Here is a 14,231-nt window from a genome sequence, read left to right as displayed (position 1 = left end):
TATCCCGTTTTTGGTTTGTTTACATGTCTTTGGTCCGTGTTGCGTTCATTTTTCATTCGAACCACACCAGAGTTTGTTTGGAAGCGAATAGATACCCATCTTTCCAGCGGAGTCGGTCCGCTTGCTTGGTTCGGATGGCAGTGTTCGCACTTATTCAACTGAACTGCACTAACAGAGCAATCGCACCTCGGTTCGTTTTAATCCCATCAAACATGCCAAGTGTGAACACACCCTTAAAGTTTTCATTTAAGTTTTTTAATAAATGTAAGTTTTTCATCAAATTTTTATTTTTTTACTTCAGCTCATTTCACTTCAAACTAAAGCTATTTTAAATCTGTTAATTTATTTACAACACCGGATCTATAATATTTGGAAAGACATCAATTTAGGTCACTGCAATCTGCTAATTATTTGAATTTGAGAAAAAGCAAAAAGCTTTGCTATACGCACTCACCCTGTTGTGAAACCTGGCTGGTCTGTAGGAGCGTTTGGAGAGGTTGTATACTGCATAATGACCCGCGTGTCGAGAATCCAGGAACAGACGCACATCCTCAATGTTATTCTTAATGGCAGATTCAACTCCTTCAGCTGGGAAAGACATGACTGCAAAAACACACAAACAGACGAGTAATTAACTTTACACCATTAGGATTAAGACATTCAAAATTAATCTAGTGTCCTATTGCATAGGCGAGCGTACCTGCTAGTCTGGAGGTGATGTAGGACAAGTCCAGGTCTCCCTTAGCATAACTGAGACAGGATAGGACAAATGTTTAAATGTGTGAACACAACAGCATAGCAAGAAGAGCATCTAGATTACAGGCAGAAAAACTGTCAATAGGAATAAGAGTAACGGCTTGTATCAAAAAGTTGGATGACTTTTGAGTTACTACACTTTCGTAGGAATCTGGGACTAAAATGCAAAGACTACAGTTAAAGGGATAGTTCACTCAAAAAGGAAATGTTTCCTGAGCAGCAAATTCTCATATTAGAATGATTTCTGAAGGATCATGGGACACAATCAAATAAAAGCAGACTGGTGAGAAAGACTTATTTCAAAAACAAACATTTTTGAAAGTTACTGTAGACCTTATGCGGCAGAGAAACAAGCGCGAAATTTTGTGTTTGAACTTCCGTTGTTGCTTTAGCTCTGTATATTTCTATGGCATCGCTGTCAAAGAGTTATTAGCTGATGAAGTGGATTTAATTATTGTAAAGCAGTGTTAATTTTAACAGCAAATTTTTATTTAGTTTTAGTTATAGTCTTTTGACCAAAATGCCATTAAGTTTTAGTCATATTTTATACACCAGAATTGTTTTTAGTTTTAGTCTAGTTTTAGTCGACTAAATCTACAGTAGATTTAGTCGGCTAAAATCGAATGAGTTTAGTTAAATTGTAAGGGATTAATTGAGCATTTAAGCATTAAATAACCGACTGTTACTTGAATACATGTCAAAACTGACATTTTAACATAATTGTGTTTTTGATCCTTCAAGCGCAAAAATACAACGAAAGATCTCAATTCACTTTTTTTGTTCGTTTTAAAAAAAACATCTATATAGTTTTTATAATTTTGTATTTCTGTTTAGTATATCAGGTTAAGCTAAAGCTTCAAATATGTTTAAGTTTATTTTTTATTTTTTTTCAGTTAACATTTATTTAATTTCAAGTAATGAATATTTTTAATGGTTTTAGTTATATTTTATATATTTTAGCCATTATAACCCTGATACTTTATTGAATAATATGTGTCAAATACTGTTCTTAGTCTTTCCTCCTGACTATGAATTAAATGGGAATGCAATTAAATACGGTTTATTGTGTAACCAAAAAATGTATATATAATGCGTGACTTTTAATTATAAACAAGCTCGGAATACAACAGGACTCTTATTTTGAAATGTCTGCGCCTTACTATTGCAGTTGCTCATTCAAATTCAGATTCAGAGGGAGATAAAATATGCATTGTTACAACAGTCTAAAACATTACTATATAAACATCGTAAAGTAAACATTGTCAGCATTAGTTCATAAACAATTACCTGGCATAAATGTGCGCTATTCATTTGATTTAACCACTCTGAAACGCTGGTGCGTGTAGAATGCACAAAAGCGCCGTGTTTTCCCGCGGTTGGATCAGCAAGTTACAATTCAAATGTGCGCATCTGTTACACATGACATCAGTTCTGACTTGATCTCTTACCTAATCGTCCTTCCCTAACATTTGTCTTGTTTTATTAGTTGACGAAAATGACAGTAGACTTTTTTATTAATTTAGTTATCGTCTCGTTTTTCGTCGGTGAAAAAATGTTGTCAACAAATGTATCACTGTTGTAGAGTTAACGAAAGTTATCATGAGCATTACAATGTTTAAAGTAGATGTCATAAAATATCCGATTTTAAAACGAGCGGTTCATTCATAAATCCGTAAGATCTTACCTTCATGCTGTGGAAATACAAATCGGAAGACAGAACACAATAAGCGCAACACTGAAAAGGGATGGGGCTACATAAGGTCTATATATATATATATATATATTGAAGACTTTGAATATACCATGATATAGTCTGGAATAAAGTGAACTATTCCTTTAAAGTAATTTCAAAGAGTAGCATTCACACATATGTATTTAGTAGGCAAGCTTTTCAAACTTTTATGAATCAATACTATTAATTAAGCAGTGCTGATGGGAGCAGACTGTGGTTATGAACAAACAGCATACAAAGCCATGAGATGAACGTGGAGTTCACACAACATCTCTACACACACACACACACACACACACAAACACGTGTAACGCAAACACAGACACAAAGGCGCAGTCCCATAGTTACCTGGAGCTGAAAGGGGTTGGTGATTTGGGACCGAGAAATGTGATTCAGGAACAAAATGAACAAAAAGACAATGAACAAAACAAAAATTAAAGCAAATTGGGCCAACTGAGGAGAAAATAAACATGACAGACTTGTGGGGATGATGGGGGGTGATTATTAAATATGATTAATAAACGCAAACGGATTATGGAGGGGGAATTTATGATCTGGTAGATCAGTGTGTCAAACAAAACCCTGATTGAGTTTACCAAGAGATTAACATACAGTCACTACAATTAGACAGATCAAATTTACCTTCTGATGATCAAATCAACATGAACTCAGAATTGACCCATTTACTTTTATGAATGTCCTTCGTTTTATTGAGTATGATGCCTAAGCATTTGCTATTCTACAGAAAAACAATCAAAAGCAGCACAAAAGCAGAGCATTCAAAAGAAAATATTCATACAAATCGATTGTTCGTAAAATTGGATATCGGGGATCACGCAATCGAATAAGGTAGTATCTGACGAAACCACAAGATTTTAAAACAACTTTTTGTATTTATTTAGTTTTTATCATTAACTAATACACTTTAGTTTAAGGTCCAAAAAGGGTCCAGAGTTTAGCTCCAACCAGCTCTAAGGGCACTTTCACACCTTCCTTGTTTGGTCCGGATTTTCGGACTTTTCAGTTTGGTCCGAATCAAAATTGCAGGTGTGAAACCTCCCCCGGACCACGGTCCGGACCAAACAGACGAAATTTGGTCAGACGAAAAGAGGTAGTCTCGGGCCGGATCAAACTGAACAAAGGTTCGGTTCGTTTCTAGTGTGAAAGCATTTTCTGTATGGTTCGTACTTTCAGACCATTTACAGGAAGTTCCTGTTTATGTTTAAATATTTTAATGTTATTTTTAAATTTCATCTAGGCTACGTTGATTATGAAAAGTGAAAATATGCGCAATATGTCAGAAGGTCAGAAATTATTTTGAAAGAAATTTTGTATGATTTTGCTTAGAAAGCATTTCTTTAATGTGAATTTCGTTTTGTATAAATTGTATCTTAATTTTAATCAACGTTTAATCAGATAATTGTCTGGATTTAATAAATAAGAAGCAAATAGTCTATAGCAGACAATAATCGCGGGAGCGATCACATGCTTTGCACATGAAGCTGGAGTGCGTCTCAAATAAACCGAAACTCAGCAGGCTACTCGTCTCACAAACATGAGAAACATGTGAATATAAAGCTTGAAATGTCCACCTTTAAACGTAACGAAAAGAAAATAGTCAAGCAATGCGCACTGTTCACTAGTGGCAATGATATGCGTCCGTTCATTCATTCTTGTCAAAGACGCTGACGTCAGACGCACGTCCGTTTACAAACTAATCAATGTCCAGATGCAGCCCACATAGATGATGACGAGTGGACGCAAGTGTGTCATGTAAAGTTCTTTAGTGCGCTCGCATAATTGCAATGTGAAACCAAACCAAAACTAACCAAATGTATAAAATGTATTAAAACATGAACTTCGGTTCGGACCTTGGTGCGGACTTTCAGGTGTGAAAACGCCCTTAAACAGCTGTCTGAAAGTTTCTAGTACGCCTATTTAGACCTTGATTAGCTGGTCCAGGTGTGTTTAATTGGAGTTGGAGCTAAACTCTGCAGGACAGCGGCCCTCCAGGACTGAGTTTGGAGACCCCTGCTATAGTGGAAGGAGTGCCACGATGTGAACAAGACAGCACAACACACACTAACAGATTGCATTCAAAAACAACAAGCGAACACGGGAAATCTCGCAAAATCGGTTGTGGTGTGGTGTGTTTCCGAAAACAGGAAACACCCCACAGAAAAACGTGATAATATAATCTGTAGAACCATCAATATAATCCTAGGATTCTCTGAAAGGGAGAATTGCACCCACAATCATCCCAATTATCTAGTGTGTGGGAGGCTTAACTGAAATAAGTTTAAGTTTTAAACGTATTAGAATTACTAAAACAAAAACTGAAATATAAATCAATTAAAGCTACATAAAAATATATTTAAAAATAATAATAATAAATGACAAGACAACAAAATTGCTAAAACTTAAATTACAATTAAAGCTGAAAATATAAAAACAAATGCAAAACATTAATAGCTACTATAATAGTGATAAAACTAAAATAATAGAAACAAGAAACATTTTGATGATTTTAGAAATTCGAATACATAGTGCAATATTTTAGTAAAATACTCTCCTTTTAATTTTAATACTATACTTTAAAATATTTTTTTTCTTCAGGAAATTAAGCAAAATATATTTATAACAAACATTAACTAGTTAAAGGGTTAATTCACCCAAAAAATTAAGTCATTAATTACTCACCCTCATGTTGTTCCAAACCTGTAAGACTTTCGTTCATCTTCAGAACATAAATGAAGATCTTTGTGATGAAATCTCAGAGATTTCTGTCCCTCCATTGACAGTTACGCAGCTACTTTGAGGCTTCAAAAAGTTCATAAAGAGATCGTAAAACTAATCCATATGAATTGAGCGGTTTAGTCCAAATTTACTGAAGAGATTCGATCACTTTATATGATGAACAGGTTTAATTTAGGCTTTTATTCACATTTAAATCAGAAGCTCAACCAAACCTGCTTGACGCGCAAGTTGGTTCTTGCTGAAGCTCAAACGTGCAGCTTAACATGAGAATGAACCTCATTGGTTCTTGCTGAAGCTCAAACGTGCAGCTTAACATGAGAATGAACCTCATTGGTTCTTGCTGAAGCTCAAACGTTCTGCTTAAACACGAGAATGAACCTCATTGGTTCTTGCTGAAGCTCAAACGTGCAGCTTAACATGAGAATGAACCTCATTGGTTCTTGCTGAAGCTCAAACGTTCTGCTTAAACACGAGAATGAACCTCATTGGTTCTTGCTGAAACTCAAACGTTCTGCTTAAACACGAGAATAAACCTCATTGGTTCTTGCTGAAACTCAAACGTTCTGCTTAAACACGAGAATAAACCTCATTGGTTCTTGCTGAAACTCAAACGTTCTGCTTAAACACGAGAATGAACCTCATTGGTTCTTGCTGAAACTCAAACGTTCTGCTTAAACACGAGAATAAACCTCATTGGTTCTTGCTGAAACTCAAACGTTCTGCTTAAACACGAGAATGAACCTCATTGGTTCTTGCTGAAACTCAAACGTTCTGCTTAAACACGAGAATGAACCTCATTGGTTCTTGCTGAAACTCAAACGTTCTGCTTAAACACGAGAATGAACCTCATTGGTTCTTGCTGAAACTCAAACGTTCTGCTTAAACACGAGAATAAACCTCATTGGTTCTTGCTGAAACTCAAACGTTCTGCATAAACACGAGAATGAACCTCATTGGTTCTTGCTGAAACTCAAACGTTCTGCATAAACACGAGAATAAACCTCATTGGTTCTTGCTGAAACTCAAACGTTCTGCATAAACACGAGAATGAACCTCATTGGTTCTTGCTGAAACTCAAACGTTCTGCATAAACACGAGAATAAACCTCATTGGTTCTTGCTGAAGCTCAAACGTGCTGCGTAAACACGAGAATAAACCTCATTGGTTCTTGCTGAAGCTCAAACATGATGCGTAACATGAGAATTAACCTCATTGGTTCAACATGTGAACCTCACCTCAAGTGAACATGCTTGAGCTTGAGTTTAACACGACTGATGTGTGTGTTGACGAATGTTTATATGTGAATTAAACGATAAACATGATCGTGTGTCCTCAGAAAATTTGGACTAAACCGGTGAAGTAAACTTTATGAAGCGTCAAAGTGGTAGTTGCGTAGCTGTCAATGGAGGGACAGAAAGCTCTCAGATTTCATCACAAAGATCTTCATTTGTGTTCCGAAGACGAATGAAAGTCTTACGGGTTTGGAAGGACATGAGGGTGAGTAATTCATTTCTTTAATTATAAAATTACTCTTGCTTCGTCCTCAATCTTGAATGGATTTTTTTCCCATCCCAATGCATTCGCTCTGTGAATGATACATTTAATGCTACTGCAGAAATTATTCCAAAGGAATCTTTCCTTTTTTTAAATAGCCTTCATGTCAGGACAGCATGTTTTTTGAGGCCTTAAAATGCAACAGCTCATGAAAAGAGCCTCTGAATCTATTTATACCAAGAATAGAGCACAGGCTTTAGAAAACATGCTCAAAGTAGCGGGTGGCATTGCTTGTGAGCTAGATTATGTGATATCAGATTAACCACCAGAAGATTACTAGTACTCTCTACACCACTACGACCTCTTCCTTCATTAGGCTGAATCTGTCAATGGCTCAGCGTAAAGTGATGCATCATAGCGAAACCAAGGCATGCCAAAACATACTCGAGCAAGGCGTGTGCACTAGTTAATGGGCAGCAGCCGCAGGGGTGTTTTACTGTATAGTGTGAATGAGTCGCTCACCTGGCCACCGACTGGATGACTTTGGATGAAGTGTCTTTGATGTTGGTGAGGAATCTTTCGGTTCCTCCTTTCAGAATATCCAGGAAGCCTCCACCCATGGCCGGGTCTGTGTCATACACACCTGGAGATACAAACACACACACACACAACCACAGGCCAACGTTTGTCAAAATTGCTTTTACAAGACAATAGTTTTGCTGAATGTATTTGACACATGCACACAAGAAATTCCTCAAAGCAATGACTCATATCATCTCATAACACATGTCTCAAAGAACTGTTCTTTAAAACTCAAATGCTCTGGGCTGGATTTCCCGAAACCTTCTTAACACTACGTCGTTCTTAAGTTATACCTTAAGGTGTACCTTAACGTTAATACATGTTTCCCGAAACGATCTTAGTTAATAATACCTTCTGTAAGTCATACTTTCGTAAGGTTGGTCTGGACCACTCTTAGCTATACCTTATCACTATTGACAGTTCATTCCACTAGTGGCCACCACTGTGCAAAAAGCTTCTTTACATGTCAGTCTATATGAATATAATTCTGAAGTTGTAATATACACCCAGTGTTCAATTAGGCTAATTGAATTGTTGTTGTTTTTTTATGCAAGGATAAAAATTGTCATTGCACTAATGGTTGTTAGCTTTTTAATTATATTATCCAAAGGTACATCAGCTGGCAAACCATTATGGAGTCTATTTAACCCTTAATCGTCCCTTGGGGTCCAGCTGACCCCACTGGACTTTTCCTCCATTTTTTAAAAGTGTTCCCTTCATCTCAGGGCCATGAGACTCAGTGACTTTTCCTAAATAATCTATCTAAACATGCACAAAAAATCTGGGCTTGATTTGGTTGTTCTAAAGGTGTGTAAAAAAAAAATTACAGTTTAAGTCCCTCGGGGTCAGATTGACCCCACATTGAAAATGAATGGGAAAGTGTAAAAAATTTAAAAAAAAAATCACTTTTTTTGTCAAATGTTTTTTACTAAATCCAGTATAAATCTGAAAATTTCCACATTTATATCAAGGTCCAGTCCTAGAGCATAAACACAAAGTAGAACGAACTTTCTGTCTCATACACACACGCACACACACACACACACACACACACACACACAAACACACACATGTGTGTGACTGCAACAGAGAGCATTTTTATAGAAACTGGCAAATAAAATCAACAAAACTGGCATAAATCTGAAAGATTTTCATACATAAATGAAGTACTAATACTAGAGCACAAATGCAATATGGAACAAGCATGTTCACTCACACACACAAACACAAACACAGGTGTCTGGAGCATTTTTTTGGATTTTGGCAATGAATGGGAAAATGTAAAAAATGCTTTTTTTTCACTTTGTTTGTAAAAAAAAATCATCTAAATCCAGTATAAATCTGAAAATGTCTACATTTATATCAAGATCTGGTCCTAGAGCATAAACACAAAGTGGAACGAACTTTCTGTCTCATACACACAGGCACACACACACACACACACACACACACACACGTGTGTGACTGCAACAGAGAGCATTTTTATAGAAACTGGCAAATAAAATCAACAAAACTGGCATAAATCTGAAAAAATTCCATACATAAATGAAGGACAAATACTAGAGCACAAATGCAACATGGAACAATCATGAGAAAGAGAGGGAAAGGGGCAAAAAAAAAGAAAGATGAAAGGCAGCTTAACTTTTGCATAACTTCCCTATGGACCTCTATTGGATAATGTGGTCATTGCACTCTCTTTCTCTTTAACTATAATTCCTAAAGTTTTTCCACAAACCTACAGATGGCGGTATTCTATCCCTTACACATAGAGCAATGTCCAAAAACTATTTATATTTATTTAAGATCATCATTCAAGTGATTTTTTCATAAAAAAATAATTTTTAATGAGCCAATTTATGACATAGTTAAGTATTTGTGCAGTAAATAGGTAAAAAACTACCAAATACCCACAAAAACGAATAGTTGTGCTAAATCAAAGACGGCGCCGTCCGCGGAGCCATTTCTATGTGCACTATTTCATCCGTGAAAACTTTAGTCCCCTGGCTACCATGTCCAAAGCTGCAATTCAAAATTAATTTCACCTGCCACGACAGCAAATTCAGCAGCTTTTAGATCTTGTTGGTTCGACTTTTTCAAGACAAACTCGACGGAGCGCCCCGAAATTCAGCTGCCGCCACTCTTCTCTTACTTACTTTCTCCACTGTAGCTGTTGATTATGTTTCGCGTGTTGCGCCTTTATTGAGTAGGTCATCCAATAACAGAAATTAGTGATTTACACCAATAATGTGATGCGGGCAATCAACTCTGCTTGTGGAGTAAATGAAGACTATGGCAATATATATTATGATAATATAAATGGCATACTGCCCGTTAGTGGATTGATGCATGATACGTTTGGGCATAAGAGGTTGCAGGTTCGCACAATCATTTCAAAATTATATAAATTATCCGGGGTTTTGAATTTAGTTTGCAATTTGGATTGTATTTATAAGATCTCACGAGTCCTGATAAATGCAATTTCAACTGTTTCTGAAGGGCTTCTATTATAAAGAACACCGCTGTCTCACTTAACACAGTTAAACAGCCCCTGTACAGAGTGAATAATCGATTTTTGAGCCATTGATAAACTAATTCAGCACCACCGCCACGGACAGCACCTGCTAACGTCGCACTTAAGAAGGTATATCCTTAAGCAACCTCCTAAGGTATAGTTTGGGGAACACGCCTAGAAATGGGATACCTTTAGTTAAGTTATACCTTTAGGGCCCTATCTTGCACCCAGCGCAATTGACTTTGTACACCGACGCATGTGTCATTCCTATTTTGCACCCGCGCAAAGCGCGCTTTTCCCTCCACAGAAGCACGTCGCTAAACTAGTGAATGAACTTGCGCTACCTGGGCGGTTCAGCGCAAAAAAGGAGGCGTGTTCCGGCGCAAACAATCCCTGGTGCTATTTTGCTGTTCCATTAAACAATTGCGCCACTGACCAGAAAAAACCTAGTCTAAAGTCAGTGGCGCGCTGCGCGTTGTTCATTATGCTATTTTAAGGGCGCATGCTTGACCATAATGTATAGCGTGCACAACACGCATACACTTTGCTCATGTAATCTACACAGATGCAACAGTTATTTTTGCAAATCATAAATTGTTACACTAAAAAATATTAACACATGAGATGACGGAAATCATTGTGGTGTGCCACGAAGATGTGAAAAAATAGGCATAAATCTAGCTTACAAATTATTCAGGCTAATTGTAGTCTAATAATTAAGGAGACCTGTTTGCCCAATAGTGGCAACTTCTGGCAAGACATATATGTATATAAGGGCATCTAACAAATTGGTTTGTCCGTCAAGAACCAGGAAAAAAAATCGGTGAGGGTGGACGCAGCGATGTCCTCTGCTGGCGTCAGGTCCTGAGTAGAGGCAGATCCACCTCCCGTTACACGGCGTGCCCGATTGATGCTGGCAAGCTTGGACTTTCCCCGTCTTCTGATGTCATTGTAGCGCTTGCGGCACTGGTGCGACGTCCTGGGGATGCCAGCTGATGAAACAATTGTGGCTATTTCCTCCCACGCCTGTTTAACCGACGCTATTTTGGGTGGGTTTCTCCCATCCCCATACAACACAACTTCTCTGTCTTTCACTGCTCTTACAAGCACATCAGTCTCCTCGGCTGTGAACCGCTCCTGGCATGCGCCTGGTAAATACGCCATAATAATAGCAACCCATAATGGAACTTGCGCACCTGCTTTTACAGGGAATGTTGGATGACGCTCTGATTGGTTTATTCACGTTACGCCCAAACCACACCTATGAATAATGAAGCTACTTCAGACCAACCCATTTTAGATTTGCGCCGGGCGCAAGAGCCATTTATCCCGCCAGGAAAATAGCAACAGCGCCGAGACCCGCCCACAAAGTTACTTGCGCTTCGCTTCGCGCTTTGACACTTGCGTTTCAGATCGTTAAAATAGGGCCCTTAGAGTCTTCGTAGCGCGCAAAGAGACAACGTTATCGGGAAATGCAGCCCTGATCTTAAGGGGTTAGTTTATGAGGAACACTTATGTAAACAAGGTATTAATTAGTGCACAGTTATATCAGATTTTAAACCATGGCGTCTGATGGTCTCTTCCAGTCTAGGTAGGCTGCCTTTAACCAGAAAAAGCTGCAAAGTTGTAATTCAAGGCAAAACCAAATAACTAACATTCACTGTCCGGCCAAAAAGAAAGAAAAAAAGGTCGCTGTTTGGAATTAAATAGTGAATGATTGGATCATTATTGTAGTGATTTTTATGTTTCTAGCACGTTATATGTTTGGCAACAGTTCTTCTAATTGATGGAGTGTGTAGCTTTTCATTTCTTAAACAACCATGTAGGGAGACATCCTAGCCATATTCCAGGATGACAATGTCAAGATTCATCAGAATCAAATTGTGACAGAATGGTTGTGAGGGAGCATGAAGAATCATTTTCACACGTGAATTGGCTCCTCCGAGCCCAGACCTTAAATTCATTGAAAGTCTTTGGGATGTGCTGGAGGAGACTTTACAGAGTGCTGGACTCTTGCATTGTCAATACATGATCTTGACCAAAAACAGATGGAAATAACAACACAACATTTATTACCATCAAGAGTTGCATCATTTTTGCTCGAGATCTTGATGAACAAACAACATTGTTTAATCTAATTTAATGTTAATTTCTACAATAACTAAAATGAACATACAATGAACAATAGTATTTTTAACTATCAAAAACAAAACAAAACTTTTGTAAACTACAATAGTATGCAAAGATTACAGGGGTTATTTAGATGTAGAAGTCTTAAAAGGTACAGTAGCAAAAACAGCCTGTTTAATTCTCAGGTCAGGAAGAATAACTGTGCTGCAACAAACCTTGCTTAACATTAGAAGTGGATTTAAGGTGAAAAACGGAAATGCTACAAATATGACCCTTTTAATGGACTGAAATAGTATTATCACTTTCTGATTGTGTTCAGAGAGTAAACTCAGCAGATGGCGACTACAGGTCAATCCTCTTACAGCATGGAGAGAGAAACCATCTCTTAGGGTAAATATGGGGGCAGGGGTGTGTATGAGGCATTATCAGTTTGTGTATCAGTATTATGGCAGCATGAAGGTTAGTGGAGGGTTACACTCCTGAAACATCTTGGCTGAAATATAATGTCTAGCAACATTTTTGCGAGTGTGTGAATTTCTGTAAGGTGAAAAGTCACGCTGATGAACTCGAAAGGTGTCATTAAGAGCTCATTCAAACTGTGTGTGCGGTTTGAACAAAAGTATAATAACATGACTGATGGTGCTGTATCCTGTAAAAGCTTCAATACCCTTTGATATGAATCTCCCACCAACAAAGTACTTCTCATTACCACAAAAGCTGGTGGGTCTAAAGCCAAAATCATTGTTTACACTACTCAGCCAGATCCTGAACACATTAATGTGTGGTATTAAGAGTTTTTTAGCAGCTAAACAAAGTGTACAATTAAAAATACAGCTGTGCCGGATATTAGTTGTCTATATTATTATACACTGCATGTTATGATTTGTAGAGGTTCATAATTTTACTCTACACAAGCACTCACAAAGAGCGAGGTTTACAGGTGATGAACTATTTCACAGAAGAGTGTATGTATACTAAAAACCAAAATCATTAACACACACACACACACACACACAAAAAAACGAATCAAACTACCAACAAGATTAACTAAAAGAAACAAGCATTAACAAACCAAACATTACCTAAAGTTATAGCGTGTAACTACAAACATAACTAACAGAAAACATTAACACACCAAAAAATACCAAACCAACCAACTAATAATTAGCAAGAATAACAATAACTAACATATATAAACAAAAACAAAAAAAACAAACAAAACAAAAACCAAAGCAACAATAAGAAAACAAGCTATAAACAACCAATACAAATTATTAACCAAACAATACCAAACCAACCAACTAATAAATAGTAAGAATTAGTGATAGACAGATATACCGATATTTTCCCCGATATTTAAGCATTTTACCATAATCGGATATCGGTTTTGTAATATCGGATTTACCGATAAACGACACCATCTTGTGGGTGTTTTGAGAATTGCACGCATGATCGCCATTACAGCACATCTGAGGCGAGCAGATTAAGTATACTTGCCTGCTTTGCTGTAATTAGTAAACTTTATTTGACATAAGTCATTAATACACAAATTAGATGTTAGATAAATGCCTGAAATCTAGCTAGTTTATTCAGGATTTGACGGATTATTTTACATGCCTCTGTGAGCTCGTCTCTCTTAGAAACAAGCTCACAGAGTCACGTCAAATAATCTGTCAAATCCTGTCCAAATACAGATGCAACTTTGCATGAATTAAATAATACAGCCATGAATGAGTACATGTTGGAAATAAAAGCGGTGCATTTAATTCTCTCTCTGTTGTCCATGCTCATCATTAGTCTCGTGAAGTCGTCTGTATTTTGCTGTTCATATGGCAGGAAATGCTCCACGGCCACCGCATATAACTTTAATAAGATTCACTTGTTTAAAACACCGTAATTAATTATATAAACATTTACTTAACCATTAATTCGCTAATAAACATCGAAGTAAATAACTCTATGGATATTAATTATTTATCATCTCCGCGAACGATTGCAGTTTGAGTAGTTCTGTGTCAATGCACAAACATCAGTTTGTCAGAAGATATTTCATAATCTAGAACGACAAAAACATTAATAATTCTGATATAACTTAACATACCATTTGAGAAATGCAATAAAATACAATGTTTTGTTTGTTATATTCCAATATTCCAGAGAATATTATTCAGTTATTTAACATTATCCAGCAAATTATTCTTCACTCTTTAATCTATTAAACAGTTTATAAATCTACTAAAACTGTAGTTTAAAATTAAGTATTACATT

At 36.9% G+C, this 14,231-nt stretch overlaps 1 protein-coding gene across 4 annotated transcripts in view; it reads right to left on the bottom strand.

The window, feature by feature from the left end:
* The window catches only part of gak (cyclin G associated kinase), a 65,194-nt gene that overhangs the window by 28,335 nt on the left and 22,628 nt on the right, over positions 1–14,231 (bottom strand). For all 4 annotated transcript variants that reach the window (XM_079815856.1, XM_079815858.1, XM_079815857.1 and 1 more), the window contains exons 11-13: positions 7,262–7,382; positions 701–750; positions 455–603 (exon numbers count right to left, since the gene is read on the bottom strand). In XM_079815856.1, the coding sequence (XP_079671982.1) occupies positions 455–603; positions 701–750; positions 7,262–7,382 (320 nt within the window). The remainder of the gene's footprint in view (positions 1–454; positions 604–700; positions 751–7,261; positions 7,383–14,231) is intronic.

The sequence above is a fragment of the Gobio gobio genome (genome assembly GCF_949357685.1).
Source record: "Gobio gobio genome assembly, chromosome: 4".
Lineage (NCBI taxonomy): Eukaryota > Metazoa > Chordata > Actinopteri > Cypriniformes > Gobionidae > Gobio > Gobio gobio.
The sequence above is the reverse complement of the archived record's forward strand: the minus strand, read 5'-3'. Positions and strand labels throughout refer to the sequence as shown.